The sequence below is a fragment of the Elaeis guineensis genome, chromosome 1, assembly GCF_000442705.2.
Source record: "Elaeis guineensis isolate ETL-2024a chromosome 1, EG11, whole genome shotgun sequence".
NCBI classification, from domain to species: domain Eukaryota; kingdom Viridiplantae; phylum Streptophyta; class Magnoliopsida; order Arecales; family Arecaceae; genus Elaeis; species Elaeis guineensis.
The window spans coordinates 85,831,996-85,852,874 of record NC_025993.2 but is presented as its reverse complement, the minus strand read 5'-3'; the positions used below and the strand labels follow the sequence as shown (position 1 = coordinate 85,852,874).

The 20,879-nt window shown below is 35.2% G+C and overlaps 1 protein-coding gene across 1 annotated transcript; it reads left to right on the top strand.

Annotated features, from left to right (window-relative positions):
* The first annotated feature begins 8,304 nt into the window (after positions 1 to 8,304).
* LOC105061503 (pyruvate dehydrogenase (acetyl-transferring) kinase, mitochondrial) lies at positions 8,305 to 18,650 on the top strand. The gene is made up of 6 exons (XM_010945564.2): positions 8,305 to 8,715; positions 9,970 to 10,228; positions 10,418 to 10,598; positions 11,111 to 11,258; positions 12,752 to 12,962; positions 18,329 to 18,650. The coding sequence occupies exons 1-6, from the start codon at positions 8,467 to 8,469 to the stop codon at positions 18,385 to 18,387; spliced, it is 1,107 nt and encodes a 368-aa protein (XP_010943866.1). The 5' UTR covers positions 8,305 to 8,466; the 3' UTR covers positions 18,388 to 18,650.
* Positions 18,651 to 20,879: the final 2,229 nt, after the last annotated feature.

The window sequence follows — 20,879 nt, the reverse complement described above, 5'->3', positions numbered from 1 at the left end:
CTTTTTACTCATCCATCAACATGTGATCATCGTGCAATCCAACAGTAGATTCATACAAAAGAAGATAAATTCTTCTTCCATGCGAAAGATGCAACCTTTGTCCGGTAGTATGATGGCTGCTTTCAGAGTTGAACCTCACCAATAGATCATATAAGGTTGCATTCATGCATTGAACATATGTAGGAGTCCAAAGTGGGTCACACATTTGATGTAAGTCTAACCTATAAAGCCTAGATAACTTGGCTATGGATTCCTAGATAAAAATTGAAACTGATGCTTGTATGAATCTCCATAAATTTACATAAGAACCGATTTGACTGACGCATACCTTACAAAATATTAGCAGTGCGAAACCGGCGAACGGTTGGCGTTAAGCCAGCCCTATCCTTCTATGGCCTCTCATATTTAAACCCTCCTCCTCCCCTATGATCGGCATCATCGAGGTTCTTCCCCTCTTCCCTCTCGTCCTCCTCTCCAGTAGCCAGCAAGCCGCCGTAGCCCAAGTTCGGCCACCCAAAACATCTCTTTCCCTCTCTTTGCCCTGTTTTCGTCTGATTTTGTAACTTTTGAAATGTCAGAAAACTACTGCCATTGGTTGAGATTTTGCCACCTCCGTTGATCGACGTTGAGTTCCTTTCCCTCCTCTTCTATTCTTGTTGGAATCGAGCCCCATTTTTCAATCTATTCGAACCTTTTTCTTTGCTCCTTTTGGCCTTGCTCTCGGGCCACCGTCGATGTCACTGCCACTGCCGTCGTCATCACTGCCATCGTCGTCGCCGTCGCAGACCGATGACCACCACATCGCCATTATTGGCTGACCACCAAGGCTTCCCCCTTCTTCTTCTTCTTCTCCTCTCCTCTTCCCTTTCCTTTCCCTCTTCTCCTTCTCCTATTTTGATATCTTCTTCTAATTTTTCTTATTTATTAATTAATTCTATAAATTTTTATTATTTTTTCTCATCTAGTTCGTACACTGGATATCGTGATCCTGACTCTGATCTTACCCAACTCGAGTCTCTCCCTCTCTCCTTTCTATTTCAATCGATCTGGATCGAGTCTAAATTTCTAATCTTTCTTTAATTTGTGAATCAAATTTGATTTAGGGATCTTAAATGGATCGGATGGAATCACGGGTTTGGATCTCGAAGAAGTGTGATCGTGATCAAGTTTCTCTCTATTTAGATAACTATGAACTCCATTTTGATAATTATTAGATCCTAGGGGTGGTCGACACCTTTGGATATTAGATCAGATTCGATTAAAATATCTTCTGCTTAAAAGTCTAATAGGATGTTTTAATATTTTAGATTTTGGTCAATCTTTCTAATTGATAAAGTTTTCAAAGATCTAGAGAAAGAAATGGTAATTTACCTCTACCCCTAATGTAAATTATTGGATCTCTATATTTATCTATTGTTATAGTATTCAGATTAAATTAATTATATTATATGCTCTATATGAAAATGATTTATGAAATGTTTGATCAACTATGCATGAATTGTATTCTTTGCATCAAAATATGTTGTGTATCAGTCCATTTCTCTCTAGTTCGATTATGATCACATGGATTCAGGATCTAATTAGCTTTTAGATCTCCAGTGGGGTGATCACTGACGCACACCAACGGATAGTGTATTGTAGTTAAGGACTAATTTTTCTTTTGAATCTAGTCAGACGAGGCTAATCGCTAGCACATGTTGATAAGAATATGATGTTGATAAGAGTATGTTTATCTGTATGATATCAAAGCTAGTTTTCCTTCCGAACCTTCAGTGGGGCGATCACTAGCACATGACCGATGAACGTCATATTGTAGTTAGAAAACTAGTCTCTTTCGGGGCTAGCTATGGGTCGATCATGGCTATAGTTAGAAAGACTAGGAGAGTGAAAGTGGAAGATCGATCTTTAATTATCCAAATAATCTATCGTGAGTAATTGCATAATTTAAATGCCATATTGATTGATATGACATGCTTCAATATTCATTGAAATCTTTTCATGAAAAGATCATATAAATTAAAAATTATTTTTGGTATAAAATACTTATTTGAATTAGAGGTTATGGTAACTTATTGGTTTCGAAAAGCTCACTTCTATATTCTATATTTTTTTTACAAATCCAGAAAATCCTATGGGACTTGGGTTCGAGTAATGAGGAGCATAGGATCCTAGATGCATTTTGTTTATTTTATTTCTAAAATAAATATAGTTTTATTCTAATTAAATCTTGTGAATTATTTTTTTATTCAATAAATGAATTAGTAAATTTGCTTATACCACTGCTTGAGTTAGATTGATTGATAAAAAGACAGGTCTTACATATTTTTTAAGATCTCATCTTAAGGAGTGTGCGGCCATCATATATCTGATCTAGATGCTGGATTCATAGCGTGACAAGTAAATTTTTTTAAAAAATAAAATAAAAAAAAATTCGTAGAATAGTTGGATCCAACCCTACAAATCTAGAACTGAACTAGGCTGACCGAACTCAATAAACTAAGTCCATGAATCAAATTTAGCTTTAGATATTTGATCAAAGTTGAAGGAATTATGTTAAGCTAGACTTGGATTGACCCGACCTACTTAGGACTTCACGAAGACATTTGAACCGGATTCAGGATTGATACCTTCGCTGCTCATTAAAACCAACTGATAATGTTGAAGTTTAATTATTCTCGTAGCACACTCTGATTATTTAACAAGCACCTAAGACATTGGAAGTATGTCTCCAAGAGGTCATTATCTACTTTAAGATGTATAAATTTTAGTATCTTGAATTAAAAATAAAGAGGGCTGGATATTCGCACTTTAGTTGGTGATTAACTAATTTTATCTTTCATCACTTGCACTAGCCAACTTGGTTCTTGCTTCAAACAATAAGCATAAAGGATGGTATCCTCTAACCCTTAGCCTAGTGATATAGGTTAATTGGATATCTTATGAAATTGCAATATATTTGAATCCTTATCATTATAAATTCAATATATTCTTCGCCATTAAAGTAGTCTAGAGTCTAGACCTTTACAAAACCTACAATTACAAGAAATAGGCATTGCAAGAATCAGAAAGACAATTAATCAAACGGCACAAACTAACTTATACATGTTATACAAATTAGAGTGGCTCGCAAAAATGTGATATTTTTTTTCAAGGGACAATAGAGAAAGTAATTTTACTAGGAGGATTCATATGTGCCATACAAATTAAGAGAAAAACTAGATCAAAACATGAATTTATATTTACATATACTTGCACCATCGCATCCATATATCCAAAATTGAACTCTAAATAAATAAGAGATACAACTTTGACAAAATGATTACTCGACTGCCCTTCTATAAGTATATAAATAAATCAAATTTATTAAATTGTCCTCGTATCATCCATGACCATCAAAGACTGCTAGAGTCAAGAAGTAACCCCAAAGTTAGTACTATATTATATGCAATTAATGTATAAATAAATCATTATATATTATTAGACTGCCCTTTGATGGTGGCGGCAAAGAATAATTATGGAATATGATGCTCTCCTAACGGGTTATGTTTGACAGGTGATGTAAACCTAACCATTAAATTATAACTACACTGGAATGTTTCTTTGGCATCAATAGATGCACAGGATTGCCTAACCCATGAACCTATATATCAAAAGATTCCCTAATCTATCGTGAGTAATTGCATATTTTAAATGCCATATTGATTGATATGGCATGCTTCTATATTCATTGAAATCTTTTCATGAAAAAATTATATAAATTAAAAATTATTTTTGGTATAAAATACTTATTTGAATTAGAGGTTGTGGTAACTTACTGGTTTCGAAAAGCTCACTTCTATATTCTATATTTTTTTTATAAATCCAAAAAATCCTATGGGACTTGGGTTCGAGTAATGAGGAGCATAGGATCTTGGATGCATTTTGTTTATTTTATTTCTAAAATAAATATAGTTTTATTCTAATTAAATCTTGTGAATTATTTTTTTTATTCAATAAATGAATTAGTAAATTTGCTTGAGTTAGATTGATTGATAAAAAGGCATGTCTTACATATTCTTTAAGACCTCATCTTAAGGAGTATGCGGCCATTATGTATCCGATCTAGATGCTGGATTCGGAGCGTGACAAATGAATTTTTTTTAAAAAAAATAAAAAATAAAAATTCGTAGAATAGTTGGATTCAACCCTACAAATCTAGAATTGAACTAGGTTGACCGAACTCAATAAACTAAGTCCATGGATCAAATTTAGCTTTAGATATTTGATCAAAGTTGGAGGAATTATGTTAAGCTAGATTTGGATTGCCCTGACCTACTTAGGACTTCACAAAGACATCTGAACCGGATTCAGGATTGATACCTTCGCTGCTCATTAAAACCAACTGCTAATGTTGAAGTTTAATTATTCTCGTAGCACACTCTGATTATTTAACAAGCACCTAAAACATTGGAAGTATGTCTCCAAGAGGTCATTATCTACTTTAAGATGTATAAATTTTAGTATCTTGAATTAAAAATAAAAAGGGCTGGATATTTGCACTTTAGTTGGTGATTAACTAATTTTATCTTTCATCACTTGCACTAGCCAACTTGGTTCTTGCTTCAAACAATAAGCATAAAGGATGGTATCCTCTAACCCTTAGTCTAGTGATATAGGTTAATTGGATATCTTATAAAATTGCAATATATTTGAATCCTTATCATCATAAATTCAATATATTCTTCGCCATTAAAGTAGTCTAGAGTTTAGACCTTTACAAAACCTACAATTACAAGAAATAAGCATTGCAAGAATCAGAAAGATAATTAATCAGACGGCACAAACTAACTTATACATGTTATACAAATTAGAGTGGCCCGCAAAAATGTGATATTTTTTCTCAAGAGACAATAGAGAAAGTAGTTTTACTAGGAGGATTCATATGTGCCATACAAATTAAGAGAAAAACTAGATCAAAACATGAATTTATATTTACATATACTCGCACCATCGCATCCATATATCCAAAATTGAACTCTAAATTCATAAGGGATACAACTTCGACAAAATGATTACTCGATGCCCTTCTATAAGTATATAAATAAATTAAATTTATTAAATTGTTCTCGTACCATCCATGACCATCAAAGACTGCTAGAGTCAAGAAGTAACCCCAAAGTTAGTACTATATTATATGCAATTAATGTATAAATAAATCATTATATATTATTAGACTGCCCTTTGATGGTGGCGGCAAAGAATAATTATGGAATATGATGCTCTCCTAACGGGGTACGTTTGACAGGTGATGTAAGCCGAACCATTAAATTATAACTACACTGGAATGTTTCTCTGGCATCAATAGATGCACAGGATTGCCTAACCCATGAACCAGCATACCAAAAGATTCCCCAATCTGGTTGTTGATCATGTAACAACTTGAAGCTCAAAGGAAATCTCCTCTGGCGTATAACCTTTTTTTCCTACCACCTTTCATTCCGAGAGAGAGAGGGAGAGAGATTTTATATGAAGCAAATATGGGACCCATGTGGATTCTGCTTGGGTGCTAACCACACACTGTTTTCCCCTTCAACCCAAGTAGCAAGCGCGTGACCTAAGTGGATCCTACTTGGATGCTAGCCACACAATTTTCTTCATTTGATCTCTGAGAAATTATTTCCTGCACGGTATGGACCATATGACCGCGCACGCCATCAATTATAACCACTCATTTTATAAACTCCATTCATCAAGCACGTAACTTGATGCATGTCTACAAGAATAAGTAATTGTGATCGGTCACATGTACCGACAAGTGATGCATTCTGTATATCCTTGAAATCTTTTTTCCTTCTTCCCTCATCCTTCAACGTGGAACGCATTCTAAGTTCCGGACCAAATGCTTCGGCATCATCCACGCATCAAAAGGACCACCTTATCTGTTCTTCTTAATACACACACATGGCACTCTTTCAATGATGCATCAAACTTCAAGCTTCGCAGCTGACGTTTGAGATTGTGAATACACTATAAACATGGATGAAGACCAGAGAAAACGGTGAGAGAGTTATCTCTTCTTGCAAACCTTGTTTGCTCAAAATTTGGATAGTATGTGATGAAGACACCCCTAGGTGCAATCAACCTTTTTTTTTTTTTTTTTTGTTTGATAATAAAGGTGCAATGAACATTGATGTGAGAATTGTGCAATGATTGAATTGGCAAGAGCCCACAACTAATACTTCAGCATTTGCATCACATGCAATAAGTATAGCTCCAACCTCTTTGAAAACCCTTTCACAAATCCTTGTCAGGTGGAACTTGCATGATTGATCTATTAGTCAATTACTTGGAGCGTTTCTATTCAAAAAATACATACTTTCTTAAGGAAAAAAAAAAAAGGGTGACGTGGCTCCTTGGATGAATTAATCATCAACGGTTGTACGAATCCTTTTGCGTGAATGAATGATTGACTACACCTGTCCTTCTCCACTATTTGATTATGTTTGACTTTTCTGGCACCAGGTTATACTTATCTTTGGCCTAAACACTTTCATAGCATTTAATACAATGAATACATCTCCGATTTACTTCTTACGGCATGGAGAGAGAAAGAGGGAGAAGAGCATTAAATTAAAGCAAAAGTGCATTCATCTTCTATTCTACATTTTGGCTCATTCAGTGCACATCATTAAATATTTGAATGGCCGTATCTTGCATCCTCATGCAAATTGGGTGAGGACTAACGTCGCAGTTAAACTCCACATGAGAGATTTAGGTAATGCTTCAAAATTATTAAATTTTTATAATAACAATTTTTTCATAAATATATATATATATTTATATATTATATATATTTATATAATATTTTTTTATTATATTTTGATTAATATTTTTTGAATTTTTTTAAAATTTTTATAATAATAATTTTTAAAATTAATTTTTAAAAATAATTTGTAAACTTTATTTTTTAAAAAAATTAATAAAAAATATCTAATTTAGTTGTCACTTAAAAGTCGCTATCCACTTGAGTTTCAAGTAAAAAATTCTTCACATTTGGAACATAACTTAAAAGCAACTATCTAAATAGAGTGAAATGATCCAATTATTCTTACAGTTATAAAGCAATACTATACTATTATAAAATAATATTATATTATTATAAAATAACTGTACTATAATAAAAATAGCACCACACTATTATGAAGTAATACTATACTATTATAAAGTTATATTATACTATTATAAAGCAACACTGCATTATTGTAAAGTAATACTATAATAAAAAAATATTATATTATGATAATATAATATTATTTTATTATAAAAAATATTATACTAATATAATACAATAAAGTAATACTGTATTATTATAAAAAATATTATACTAATATAATATAATACTATCTTATTGTAAAAGAATATTATATTAATATAATATAATAAAGCAACATTGCATTATTATAAAGGCATACTACACTAATATAATGTAGTACTATTTTATTGTAAAGGAATATTACACTATGATAATATAATACTGTAGTATTTTAAAGGATATAAGGATAATTTTAACTAAAATGGATAATTGACTTATGTTTGGAATGGATGGATATTTTTATATAAAATTTATTTGAAGAGTTACTTTTAAGTTAAAAATAGAATTAAAATTTATTTCTAATTTTTTATATTTTTTTATACAAGTCTCGAAAAAATTAAGATACAGATATCTCAATTTTGGTATTTATCATATTTTTTTGTCTGTTTTTTTTTTTTCTCTGTAACTACGGAAACCGCAAGCCATGAACAACGGAGAATTCATTAACCAAGTCAGGAGGCCGTCCAAGCCGTCTCATGCCCTCCACATGCATCTCACGTGCTTCTTAGCACTTTAACCTTTTTGGCAATTTCCATTTGGTCCTCCCTGCAACACACCTAATCCCACCCTGTTTCCCTACCCGGGAAACCGCCGACTCTAGTCCTTCCCGGCGTGTCGTCGGTCTCCCAGTGGGCCCCACCATAACTGCACTCGCAGGCGTGATGCTCCACCACTTGCCTCTTAACCTCACCTCCCGGTTACCAAACCCTACTTTAGTTAACGCCCGTTACAACGTAGAGAGAAAAATGGTAAAAGGATGACCAAATTAAGGCATCAAGAATTTTCCATCCTAATCCACTTCGCAATGCATCCCGTAATCGCACTGTAATCCCCTCGGTAATCAGAGCTAACCATCGTTAAAGTAAAGATTTAAAATAGTAAAAAGGATAAAACCTAAAGTAACTAAGCAAAATTATCCCAAAGGACCTCTCCCTCGCAATATCATTCATTTCCATCCATTTCTCTCGTTGCAATCGTAACTCGTTCCCTGCTTCCCCCCAACCCCTTCCCGGCTCTTCGCTCTCAACCCGCCTTCAAGAGGGCTGTCGATGCCTCCGCCGTGAATCGTCTTCGTCATCGTCGTCTTCTTCTTTTGCGGAGGAGGGGAGATCGTCATGGCGGTGAAGAAGGCAGCGGAGTCGTTCTCGAAGTCGTTGGCGGAGGAAGTGCAGCGATGGGGCGCGATGAAGCAGACGGGAGTCAGTTTGAGGTATATGATGGAGTTCGGGGCCCGGCCGACCGAGAAGAACCTCCTCATCTCGGCCCAGTTCCTCCACAAGGAGCTCCCAATAAGGATTGCGAGGAGGGCCATTGAGTTGGAGAGCCTCCCCTTTGGGTTGTCCGAGAAGCCCGCCGTCTTGAAGGTATATGATATGTTTCATCTCGGTGATTGATATTTTTTTTCTGTTTTTGGGTGGATTTTCTTTCTTTCCTTTTTTTTTTTTTTTTTTGGAGGTGGGGGGAGGGGGGTGGGGGAAGATATTGGTGTAGAAAGTGGTTGAAGATTTTGGTTTCGGATGAAAGCCTGGATGTTGCCTTTTTTTATTAAAAAAAAAATCTGGGAAGGTTGTTGAATTTTAGAATGATCTATTGTTTTTGCACCAATTTATGTGGATTTTTCATGTATGTTTTTTTTTTGTTTGGATTTGTGACCTCCAAATTCGCCTTTTGTTTTGGAGATGTTTTGATTCATAAAGCTTTCTGTGTATGATTGTTCTAATTTTCGTTTTTTTTTTTTTTTTCTTTTTTGATGGGGGTGGGGGGCTATAGATACCTGAAATATAAACTATGGTTAGTGAAGAGCCGTACGAATTTATAAGGATTAGATAATATAAATAGTTCATAGGATATTCCTTCTGTCCTCTGTCTTGTTGCTGGACGAAATCTTTGCATTTATGTTCCGATGGCTTTGGTGCGGATTTATGTTGACTCTGCAAAATTATATTGTTGTTCTGTCTATGTGATGTCTAAGAACATTCCGTGCTCGTTTAGGCTGTCGAAGTGTTTACATTCAACTCCTTTCAGTTTTTCTTTCTTTGGTGTGCTTTGTATCTTATTGGTGCTGTCAGCTACTGCTTGTATCAGTGATTTTATTTTGTATTTTGTGAAAATGGTGCGTTTCTGGTGTAGTATCCGGTGTCTTGTGGCTTTTGGGATCAATTATGGAGTTTTGCTTTGGTTGTTGATGCATCAAAATAATGCCTTAACTTCACCACATTTGTGTTTGAGCTGTATCCTTTAGCCTCACTTGTAACATGTAATTTTGATTGTTAAAGTGTGGAGAGTTAAACCTAAAATAGCACTACTTTATAGGCATGTTTTGATTGCTACTATAGTTAGTGTTGAATTTGCTGATAAATGTATGTTTCCCATATGGTCGTGTCTCATGTTACTTTCTCCATTGGTCCATTGAACCCTCGTAGGTTTTTAAAGCATGCTATCTTCTGCATGAGTTATATTTTCATAATCTCAGATATTATTATAGTTTTCCAGCTATTGGATAATATGCTGAATATGGTACTGCTATTTTTTTAAGTAAAATATGTGGTTTTTTATTGCATGTGTTTTGCTTAGAAACATGTCTTTTGGAAACTAATTAGTTTCTTGACTTTTTTAAGGTGAGAAATTGGTATCTGGATTCTTTTCGTGATCTTCGATCCTTTCCAGAAATCAAGGACACAAGTGATGAGTTGGCTTTCACTGAAATGATCAAGATGATAAAAGTGAGGCATAATAACGTGGTACCAGCAATGGCTCTAGGCGTGCAACAGCTGAAGAAAGATTTGAACCCCAAGGCTGTGCCCACAGACCTGGAAGAAATTCATGAATTTCTCGACCGTTTTTACATGTCGAGAATTGGTATACGTATGCTTATAGGTCAGTATAATTTTGCTTCTGTTTCCTTTTATATGTGTAGGTGTTTTTGGTATTTCATTTTAGTCGTATTGACTAGTTCTCACCCTGATGAAATCTTAGGAGAAATTTGACGACATGCTCTGTAAACATCAATAGGAAACATATGCCAGTACTTTACTAAGGAAAACCCTGATCTTTGTGAAAATTCAGGGCAGCATGTGGGTTTGCATGATCGTGACCCAGCACCTGGATGTATTGGTCTAATAAACACTAGAATGTCTCCAATGCTGGTGGCCCAAACTGCTAGTGAGGATGCCCGCAGTATGTGTTTACGGGAATATGGGAGTGCTCCTGAAGTTAACATTTATGGGGATCCAAGTTTCACCTTTCCGTAAGTATTGTTTGTATATTATCAAATAACCATAATGATTGTGTTCTTACCTATTGTTATCTCTTTGGGAGCTATGCTAGCGTACTCAGAATGTCACAGTTCAGTCAAGTCATTTAGGGTTTAGTACGTGCCATTCTTTTCTGCTTTTGATAAATTTGCTGTACCAAATATTTGGAATATGTGAATTTGGAATGGCTAAGAGATCATTTCGGCATTTCCTTAGCATCCATGTATGTGTTTTGAGAGGGGGATGAATGTAGAAACTGTATGTCTTTTGTCATGCATAATTCTTGTTTTCTGTTTAAAGTGGCAAACAGAAGTTTAATTATGTCAATGAACAATTTCTGAATCAAATTGATATCTGTGCATAAGAACGCAATTGACTTTCAACCATTGTAAAATGACCGAGTTGATTTTTTTGTCTAATGAATTTTCTGCATTATGTGAGCATTTGATAGGCATGAAATGCATTAAACTATTTGGATTTCTAATTTTTTTCACTTAAAATGCAGATATGTTACACCACATTTACATCTCATGGTGTTTGAGTTGGTCAAAAACTCGTTACGTGCAGTTCAAGAACGATTTATGGATTCTGACAAAGATGTCCCTCCTATCAGAATTATAGTTGCTGATGGAATAGAGGATGTCACAATAAAGGTATGCCTCTAGAAATTGCTTGTACCTCTAGTTCTTGCCTTGTCTACCTAATCAAGCCTGATAATCACGAGATTGATGGCACAGCTTTAGATGCTCAAATTTTGTTCAAACTATGAGGTATTTTTCCCTGTTTTAAGTAACATACTCACCTATACGTTTAAATATGCTAGTATTTGTATCTTTCTTTCATGTTATTTGTTTGGTTAGAGTTCTTTACCTTTGCAAATCTAATGCATCAAAAAGCTGAAATGCAAACTAACTTTAATTATTCTTTCTTTCAATTCTTAACATAGTTTATCTATACTTTTAGTTCTATCTCTTTGCAAATCTAATGCATTAAAAAGCTGAAATATGAACTAACTTTAATTATTCTTTATTTTGAATTCCTAACATAGTTTATCTATACTTCTATTGTCCATTTCTCATAATGAACTGTACACACACAGAAGGCAGTACTGGCGGACTGTACCTTCACATACTTCTTGTTGTTGTCTAATTTCATGACTGAAGTAGTCTTCACTAATATTTTGTCTTCAATGTTCGTGTTTAATGAGAAACATGTTTTATCTAATATCCTTAGAATTGATCCCCTAATACAAAGTCTTATGTCCTAGTAGGATGGGGGGCGTCCTAATTGTCCCATCCCGTTTCTGTGAGAAAACGGGATCGGGATGGGCTCATGACACTGAAACCCATCTATGCAGGGAGAGAAGAAGAAACAAGAAAGAAGGAAAGGAAAGGAAGGGAGAAGAAAAAGAAAGAAAAAAGGAAAGGAAAAAAAAGAAAGGTAGAGGAAAAGAAAGAAAAGAAGGAAGAAAAAAGAAAAAGAAAAAAAAAGAAAGAAAGAAAGGAAAGAGAAGGGGAGAAAGATAGAGGATATCCATCAGGATGCATGACCGGGACTGCTGTCGAGACGGGATGGGACAGTGAGGCATCTGGTTTCATGGAGAAACCATGACGCCTATGTCCCATGGGATTTAAAACCTTATCTTGATATTCTCTTTTTACTATCTAGTGCATTAGAAGGCATGTAAAAATGGATACTGCTCATTGAGCATGCAAAAGATCTACTAAAATTCTTGTTCACCATGTTGTATGTTGTATTGATTCCCAAAAAGTACTTAACCTCTTTTCAGCTCTTCTCCTTTTCCAAGTAATGGTAGATATCTCCAAGTGTTTGTACCATTAATGTTTGGTTTAAATTTTTCTTTTTTTCTTTTTTTTTTTGATTGCTGACCTGTACTTGAATGAACAACCCTTATTTTAATACTATTACTTTTTAACCAATCTCCATACTTCACCTAAAACATGTCCATTCTTGCAGCTAAGTCTTACCACATGGAATATTTGTGTGCTACTTAATGCCAACTTCTGATGTTCTTTATTATAAAACATAGTCATCAATTTTGTGCAGCTTAGACCAATTGATTATCCGAGCATTATGCAGTCATGCTTATAAGTCTTGGGTTCTCATAGATTAATTTTCTTCACAGATATCAGATGAAGGGGGTGGCATTCCAAGAAGTGGCCTTCCAAAGATTTTTACTTATCTTTATAGTACTGCTAAAAACCCACTGGATGAAAATTATGGTGGGGTACATGATGGGTTAACTATGGCTGGATATGGTTATGGACTTCCAATCAGTCGTCTTTATGCCCGATATTTTGGAGGTGATCTCCAAATTATTTCCATGGAAGGATATGGTGCGTCTATTATCATTTTAGATTGAATGCTTGTCTTTTCATATTGAATGCTTGATGAGAACTTTCTTTCTGTTGTTTTCAGTTCCTATGGTTCTCTCAATTTTCTTTTGTCGTTTGTGATTCAGCATAAATCTACCTTTAGTAACTTAAGGTGTTGCATGGGCAGCGGATATAAAACATTATGAATATAGTATTAAAACATGCAAAGCTATCAATATGTTATGACTAAGACATTTTGGTTTGATTTCAATGCATGATAGATAGATATATTTTTCTAAAATGTTGCCTTCAAATTTAATTGTAGTAATTATTTAAAAGATTTACTTATCCACTGAGCTAGAGAGATCCTTAAACATGGGAATAGCATGTTAAAGAAAAGACATGGAGCCAATCAACACATGCACAGATGCAAAGAAACCTTAGATGCAATTGCAGACTCTGACTAGCTTACCTCTTGTAATTGGTTATCCTTGCATGGGCAGAAGGACTTCTTCATGGTAAAATAATGATGAATGTGTGTTGAATAGTTATCCCAAGTGTCTCATAACTTTTCTAATATCTGCTATTATTTATTTAATGTAATTTCTATTGTTGCAATGGCATTAATGAATTTCTAGTTCTCTCAGGTAAGTACTAAGTTTTTCCTAAGCTCTTTTATTTTTGTACTTGAGTTAGATGATCAAATGATGGTATTCGAGGTGAGGACATGTTGTGGGTATGCTTTTAGTTGATGAGGTGAGAAAGAGACTGAAAGCTAAAATTGGAGTGGAGTGAACTTGAATGAGAAAGTATGGAGTTGACTGTGATGGTTCTGGTTTTTTCTGTGTCAATATGATCACAATTCTTCTTATTGTGAAGATAGACTTCGTGTTCCATTTGTTTGACTAATGCCCTCAAGATGGGGTTTTCAAGGATTTCCAAATCAGGCCTTTTTATTATTAAGTGCCAAGCAGGATAGAGATTAACAAAGTTCAAGAAACACAGAAGATCACTATGTTTTGGAATTTAGAATTTCCTATTAGATTTTTTTAATGTTAATTATATATAGAAACATTTATGGTTATCCTGATAATGTAAGGGACATTGTGCTCCTTTTGCTTTGCGTATGTGCTAAAGCATGGTTTTATTAGGATTTCCAGACTTTGAAGGTTAATTAACGATAGCTGGTTGTAGTCTCCTGTTCGTGTAACCCATCCATCTGAGGTTATTGCACGTCAATTCTGCTTTTCCACTGGTTGTTTGATTCCATCGTCACTGTTCTAATATCTGCATGTTTGTGCATCAACTGAAATGTTGGTTAGTAGTTTGTGCTCACTTGGATGGCCAGTAAACCTCAAATTCCTGTGTACCATATGATGTGTCTCGTTCTGGTACACCAAATGACACTAAATAAACAATCATGGTAATTAGTCCTCCTCAACCTAAAGCAGAATAAGAGTTTTTGCTTATGAAAAAATGACCATGAGATCTCCATCATCTTGCTGGGTACACCAAATGTTTAATCTTCCTATGTTTTCACCTCAAACTTTTTAAAAGCTGAGATCTCGGTTAATTCTTCTTAATTCTTTTGTGTACCACATGACATGTCTTGTTCTGGTACACCAAATGACACTAATTAAACAGTCATGCTAACTAGTCTTTCTTAATCGAAAGCAGAATAACTGTTTTTGCTTAAAAACAATCATGGAAAAACTGTCACTCTGCTTAATTCTTTCTTGCAGCATATGATGTGTGGTGTTCTGGTACACAAAATGACACTAAATACACAATCATGCTAATTAGTCCTTATCAACCTAAACTGGAATAACTTTTTTTGCTTGTAAAAAGAATGACCACTGAGCTCTGGGACACCAAATGACACTAAATAAACAATCATACTAATTAGTCCTTCTCAAGTTGTTTAAAAGCTGAGATCTCGGTCATCTCGCTGGGTAATGAAGAGCCAAATTATCTCATCTGAGATTGGAAGGTGGAAAATTTGGAAAGGTCTGAGATTTTTTGAGATTTCGGGAGACAGTAGAATCAAGATATCAAAATTTTGGCCAATATGTAAATCTAAAATAAATAACTGTTTTCAGAAAATGAAGGATATAAAAAAAAAAAAAAAAATCCAATGAAGGAAATAAGAAAAAAAAGGTGATTGGAAAATATCAGCCAGTATGTTGATACCCAATCAGCTGATATCTAGGGATTTATAGCTCTATATATTGGATAGCCAAGGGGGCCAACAATATACAAACCGAGTTTTGGGGTACCCTTGCTTCAGCTCTAAATAGCCTTGGTCCTATTCTCATGCACTTGCTCCTTGTTCCATTTACTTAGCTCAGCCATTTTGTTGCTGTACTTTGAATCTTCAGTTTTCCTTCTTTGAGCCATACAGTAATTCCATTAAATAGGTAAAATTCATAATTTTGCCTAATGAACTCGGTGTTACTTACAAGGTTAGCGGAATCATCTCGGCAGTTTGGGCTGTACCTAGCCAAACTGATCAAGAACTGAGATGGTTTGGCAGTCGGGATGGTTTGGTCCCTTAAATAACCCTCGAGCTCCCTCCTATGTGTAACTTCATCGAAGGTTTTGACGTTGTTAGAGCTTAGAAGCTCCACGGTACGTGACAAAAGGCTCCACTACAGCAACACTCCTCTTGATCGACCCTGATGATGACTTTGATGCCCTCAATCATGGCTGAACCTAGGTATGCCTCTCTATCTTTCTCCCTCTCCCCCCTCTCCTTGTCCTTCTTTCTCACCTTCTCTTCCCATCCTCCATTTTCCTAGGGTTAAGGCTAGGGTTTTCTCTCCTTGTCTCTTCCCCCTCCCTCCTTTTCTCTGTCCCCCTCCCTCTCCCTCTGTCTTCCCCTCCTTTCCTCCCTCTGTCTCTCCCCCCTCCCTCACTCTCTCCCTCTCTCCCTTTCCTTCTCCCTCTCCCTATTTCGGTAAGCCCTAGCATGGCATGAGCCCTAGTTCATCTCTCTCTCTGTGTGTGTCTCTCAGCCACCCCCTCTCTCCCTCTCCCTCTCCCTTTCCCTCCTCTCTTGACAGTTCCTCGGACAGGGGTAGAATCATACTAGTCTGCTCTGGTACAGCTTGGTACATCTTGAACCGGACAGTTCAAGGTGGTATAGCCTTCCACAAAACTCATGATTATTACAAACTGAACTAGGTGTTACTCCAAGTCTGTTTTCTGTACTCAATGCTACCCTAGCTGGAATGGTCTGATATACAAGGGAAACTTATCATCATAACTACTCTCTCAATGTCTAGATTTGTCTTGTGTTATGAACTAAAAAATAAATGCTGGCTTTCTTGTTTACAGTCAAACCAAACAAGTCAATTGTAAGCATACACTGCACCACAGTTTGACATATACACATGTACATACACATTCATGTATAATATAGACACAATTTGATATCACATTAGCACAATCTTCAATAATATTTTTTTCTTGGGCTCAACTAGTGTGTGAAAATCCTGATCTATATCTTGGTTTTATAAACCTGAGTTGTTTATTATAATTTTAAAGTGCACTAATTAGTGAGAAAAAAATGCCACACTAAAAAGACATTTTGATGGCATAAATGACAAAATGCCTCAAAGCATCCTTCCCTAAAGCAACCTCTTGAGCCTATAACATCTGTACCATCCATTCCTAGAATGGTATCAAATTCTCGAGCAAAAATTCCTTTTTCTTAATCCAATTGAAGCCCCTTACTTTTAAATTCCAAATAGCTATCTTTGTAAATTCTCATCTCATTTTCAACCAAACCACATAATCAACATCTTTATGGATCATCTTGGTGAACAAATGCTAATCTTTCTTATAATCCTTTGACCAAATTAGCCTTCATCTTGAAGTTTTTTTCAATTTCCTTTCAATGCCCGTATTTATTGGCCTATATGTTTGCTTCAGAATCTATACCGCCTCATTGATTCTTGCAGATCCCTTATCCTGAGTTTCAGTACTGTACTTACAAAACTCACAGGCCTGTTCTTGAGAAGTAGGATGTTTAGACAAGATACAACTCATTGGATTGTCATGGTCCATTCCCAGCCAGTATCTGATAATCAATGAATGTTCTAATTTTTTGGCCTATGGAAATTAAATACTCTAATTGTTTTGGCCTGAGCTTTTTTATATAAAATATTGTCTCTTGCTTCTGTGGGCTCTCATTTAATGTTGCTTTGGATCATTTTTAGTGTTGACACTTAATTTAGCTTGTCTTGCCCATTCAAGGAAAAATATGAATAATTACCAAAAAATTGGAAAAGAATAAAAAGAAAGCAAGAAGAAAGCTTTTATTTATCTAATAATGACTTCCACTGTTTCTAACTTAGTGAAGGTTTCTCCTCTATTATAATCACCACCACAGGTCATAACATCATATTCTTAGATGTTTAAAATCTCCAATATGCTTTCCTTGTTTGTTGTTTACATTTGTGGTGGACGTTCAAGAGTTCAATGGCATCATTAGCATTTTCTTCCTTGCCATTACTCTTCGTCCATTCCTTTAGTGTTTTGGTGAGAGCATTCATGGCTGTTTTGGAACTCAAAAGGTAGTAGCTGAGTTTCTTGTGATTCTCAAATTTTATCATTATTCCATTACACTTGTTTCTGTTCTATGTCAAGGTAAAGGTTGTTGTCATATGCTCAGATAATGGTGTTGAAATGCTGCGGGCTTGTTATCTAAAACATCATTCTAGTTTTTAGATTAACTAGACCATGGATGACGAGTCATACCTCAATTTAATATTCATTTGTACTGGATCCACTATTATTTTTCTTTTATTTGTAGAAGCCCTTACTAAAGGCAAAAATTAAATGGGTGGTCCAGTTTGTTTTACAGTAAGCATGCTTATTGGATATGCTAATTGATTTATTAGGCAAATGCTTAAACCACAGTAATTTATGCAGGCATAACTTGTTCTTTTGTGCAGCAAGGTTTCTTTCCCTTGTTTCTTATGTGCTCTATTTCCTTTTGGAATTTTATGGTGTTTGGCATTGGATTCCAGAATCTTTAGGAATCAAAATGCAGGTTCAATATTTATTTGAGATTAGAAGAAGGCTGATTTAGTCTCTCTCCCCCCCCCCCCCTCTCTCCGCAGTGTGGGAACATGGTGGTTTTCTCTTTGTTCTTTTCCTTTAGATATGGACCTATAACAGATGTGAATAAAATACCTCTAAATTTTTTATATTTCTTTCTTGATCCAATTATCCATCTGACACATGTAGTTCATCTAATTTTATATGTGCATCTATATGCTAATTGCTTACCATTTGAAATACAAAACTCTTATTCCACTAAGTTCCGATTGCTTCCTGATGCTTGTGCTGAGATTCTCATTCGTTATTTGTTGCTTTTGCAGGAACTGATGCTTACCTTCACTTGTCCCGACTGGGAGATTCACAGGAGCCCCTTCCATAATGCTATACCTGATTCTAATCGTGCCCATTAGAATGCTTCATTCTTACATTCCGTGGGTGGGAGGTAGTTAATTTGCTTTGTTTCGTAAAAGGCATTGCAGCTGATTCGCATATGTTTGGAGAATCAGCAACATCCAATTGGAATACTTAATTCACCCTTTCTCATCTACTGATTGTCTCGACATTGGTTTTATTTCAAGTAGAGCAGAAGGGTCAAGGGGGGAAAAAAATCTGCTGTTAATATATTTTCAATTCATGCTGGAAGTTAGAGTTGTTAGCATTGCCCATGATAGTCCATCCATAATGATGCCTCCCTGGGAGTTGGAAGTGTGTTGCCATGCTTTATTCAGCAGTGGGCTAGAATTGTGGATGAGTTCAGGGGAGCTCATTTGATGGTTGGAACTCTAGCAAAGTGTTGTGTGTTCATGGGATTATTGGAGATGCCCAAATGGGGAAGATGTATGGCATACACCGCAGCAATAATCTAAAACTAGACCTCAAGAAAAAGAAAAAGAAAACATTAATCTAATATGAAGAAATGCTAATCTTATTTCCAATTCTTTGAGCTCTCTACATGTCCAAGACTATCATGAAACTAACAGGTTCCCTAAACATTAAAACTCTGTTCATATGAAAACTAGGCGGTGCAATTCCAAAATAGTGGATGTAGTCTAGGTATGAGCGGACAGAGGTGTTGGCATCTATTCACATGCGGTCTGAACAAAATATTCAAATGAGTGGTTGGTTTTTATTTTTTTGTGCTAGAATGAGTGGTTGATTTTTGATAGTTCAGTTTTTGGGAGTTTTAATCCAATAATTGATTCTTGCAAGATATGGACCATCACTGGTCATCCTATGACCTAATCCTTTCACTAGATTTATGCACCAAAGGGCATAGAAAAGCAAAGGTAGGGCCAGGCTGATTGGCTGGCTTACAAGATGCTGTCATTAATGATGTTGACCCTGGGGACTGGAGTAAGTTATTTAATTACTTTAGAGTGGTGGTCCGTGGTCGGAAAGCTGGTGGATAAACATGGATCGACTTTTCCATGGTCTTTTGAGCATCTTTTTTATTTCTTTTTCTTTTCTGATGGAAATATCTTTTTCTTTTTTTTTTTGTTGATGCAATATCTTTTTCTGCTTTAATGCACATCGTTTGCATTAAGTTCAAAATATATATCAAGAATTGTATATATACCGTCTAAAGAGGATATATTTTGGGGCAGATCTTTTTTTTGTCACTGATTTTATATATATATATATATATATATATATATATATATATATATATATATATATATATATATATATATATATATATATATAATTAAAAAGGTATGGTCATGTTTTCATTGAAAATAAAGCCTCTCTCTCTCATAACTATTCTGGGTTGAATTCTTCCCCTCCCGTTTCCATCGACGAGTCATACATCATCTCAAGATTGATAAGATGACATCTGTTTTATTTTGTTTTAGTTCTCCAAATAATCACATGCCTTTGATATGCTAAGCATTATTACTTTACTAACATATAATATAAAAGGCTTGGAATCTTCTCTTGTGAGGCTAATCTATGAAGTTTTTTATGTCATGCACGTGGCGCCATGACCAAGACTCCCAATCCAGGTCTCCGCGAAGAGACTTGCACCATTTTGATACCTGCAGTTAAAATACACCCACTTGTCCGATGATCACGCTGTTTCACGTCACCACCCATTTGCTATTTTCAGTATTTGTTTCTGAAAACATATAGATCAAGATGGAAGCAATACCTGATAATCCCGTTTTGTTTTCAGTTTCTTGAAATTTTCCAAATTTTATTCCTTTAAATATTTAAAAATCAAAATTATTTATGTGAATTGCTCAGGAGCAGCTCGGGCTCGATTTGCTGTTGGCATGTTTGAGCTTGGCTGAACTCAAGCTGAGCTCAAACACGTTTCGTAGCTAGGTTCATAAATGAGCCAAGTTTGAATACTGGCCTGGTTCAGACATAGTAGCGAAGCTTAACTCGACTTAGAATTTACCAGAGTCGAGCTAAAGCAGATTGATTATAAGTTGAGCTGATCCCAAGCAACTGAGCACTAATTATCAACCACTATCGTCACCGTCTCCACTAGCACCACCATTATTCTCATATTGTCATCTTCAAACACAACCTAAGTGACCATTGAGCAAATTTTGGATTCAGTTTTCAAAAGAAAAAAATTTAAATTTTCATAAAAATTGAAAACCAGAAGTGATGCAAAATACAACCCATTTGTTTCTATGAATATCCTTCTACGATAATTTTCGCCCTTTGTCAAGAAGATAATTAGTTTCCTTTTATTTTATATTTATTTTTGTTTTAGGAAAGGATTAAAAGGAAAAGATAGGGAAGAGTGAATATAAGAGAGTAATTCTAGATGGGGATGGCATCGGGTCGGATTCGGGATAGGTTTCTAACTATCCAAACCCAAATCCAGATACCAAATAAATTATCTAAACCCAACCCAAA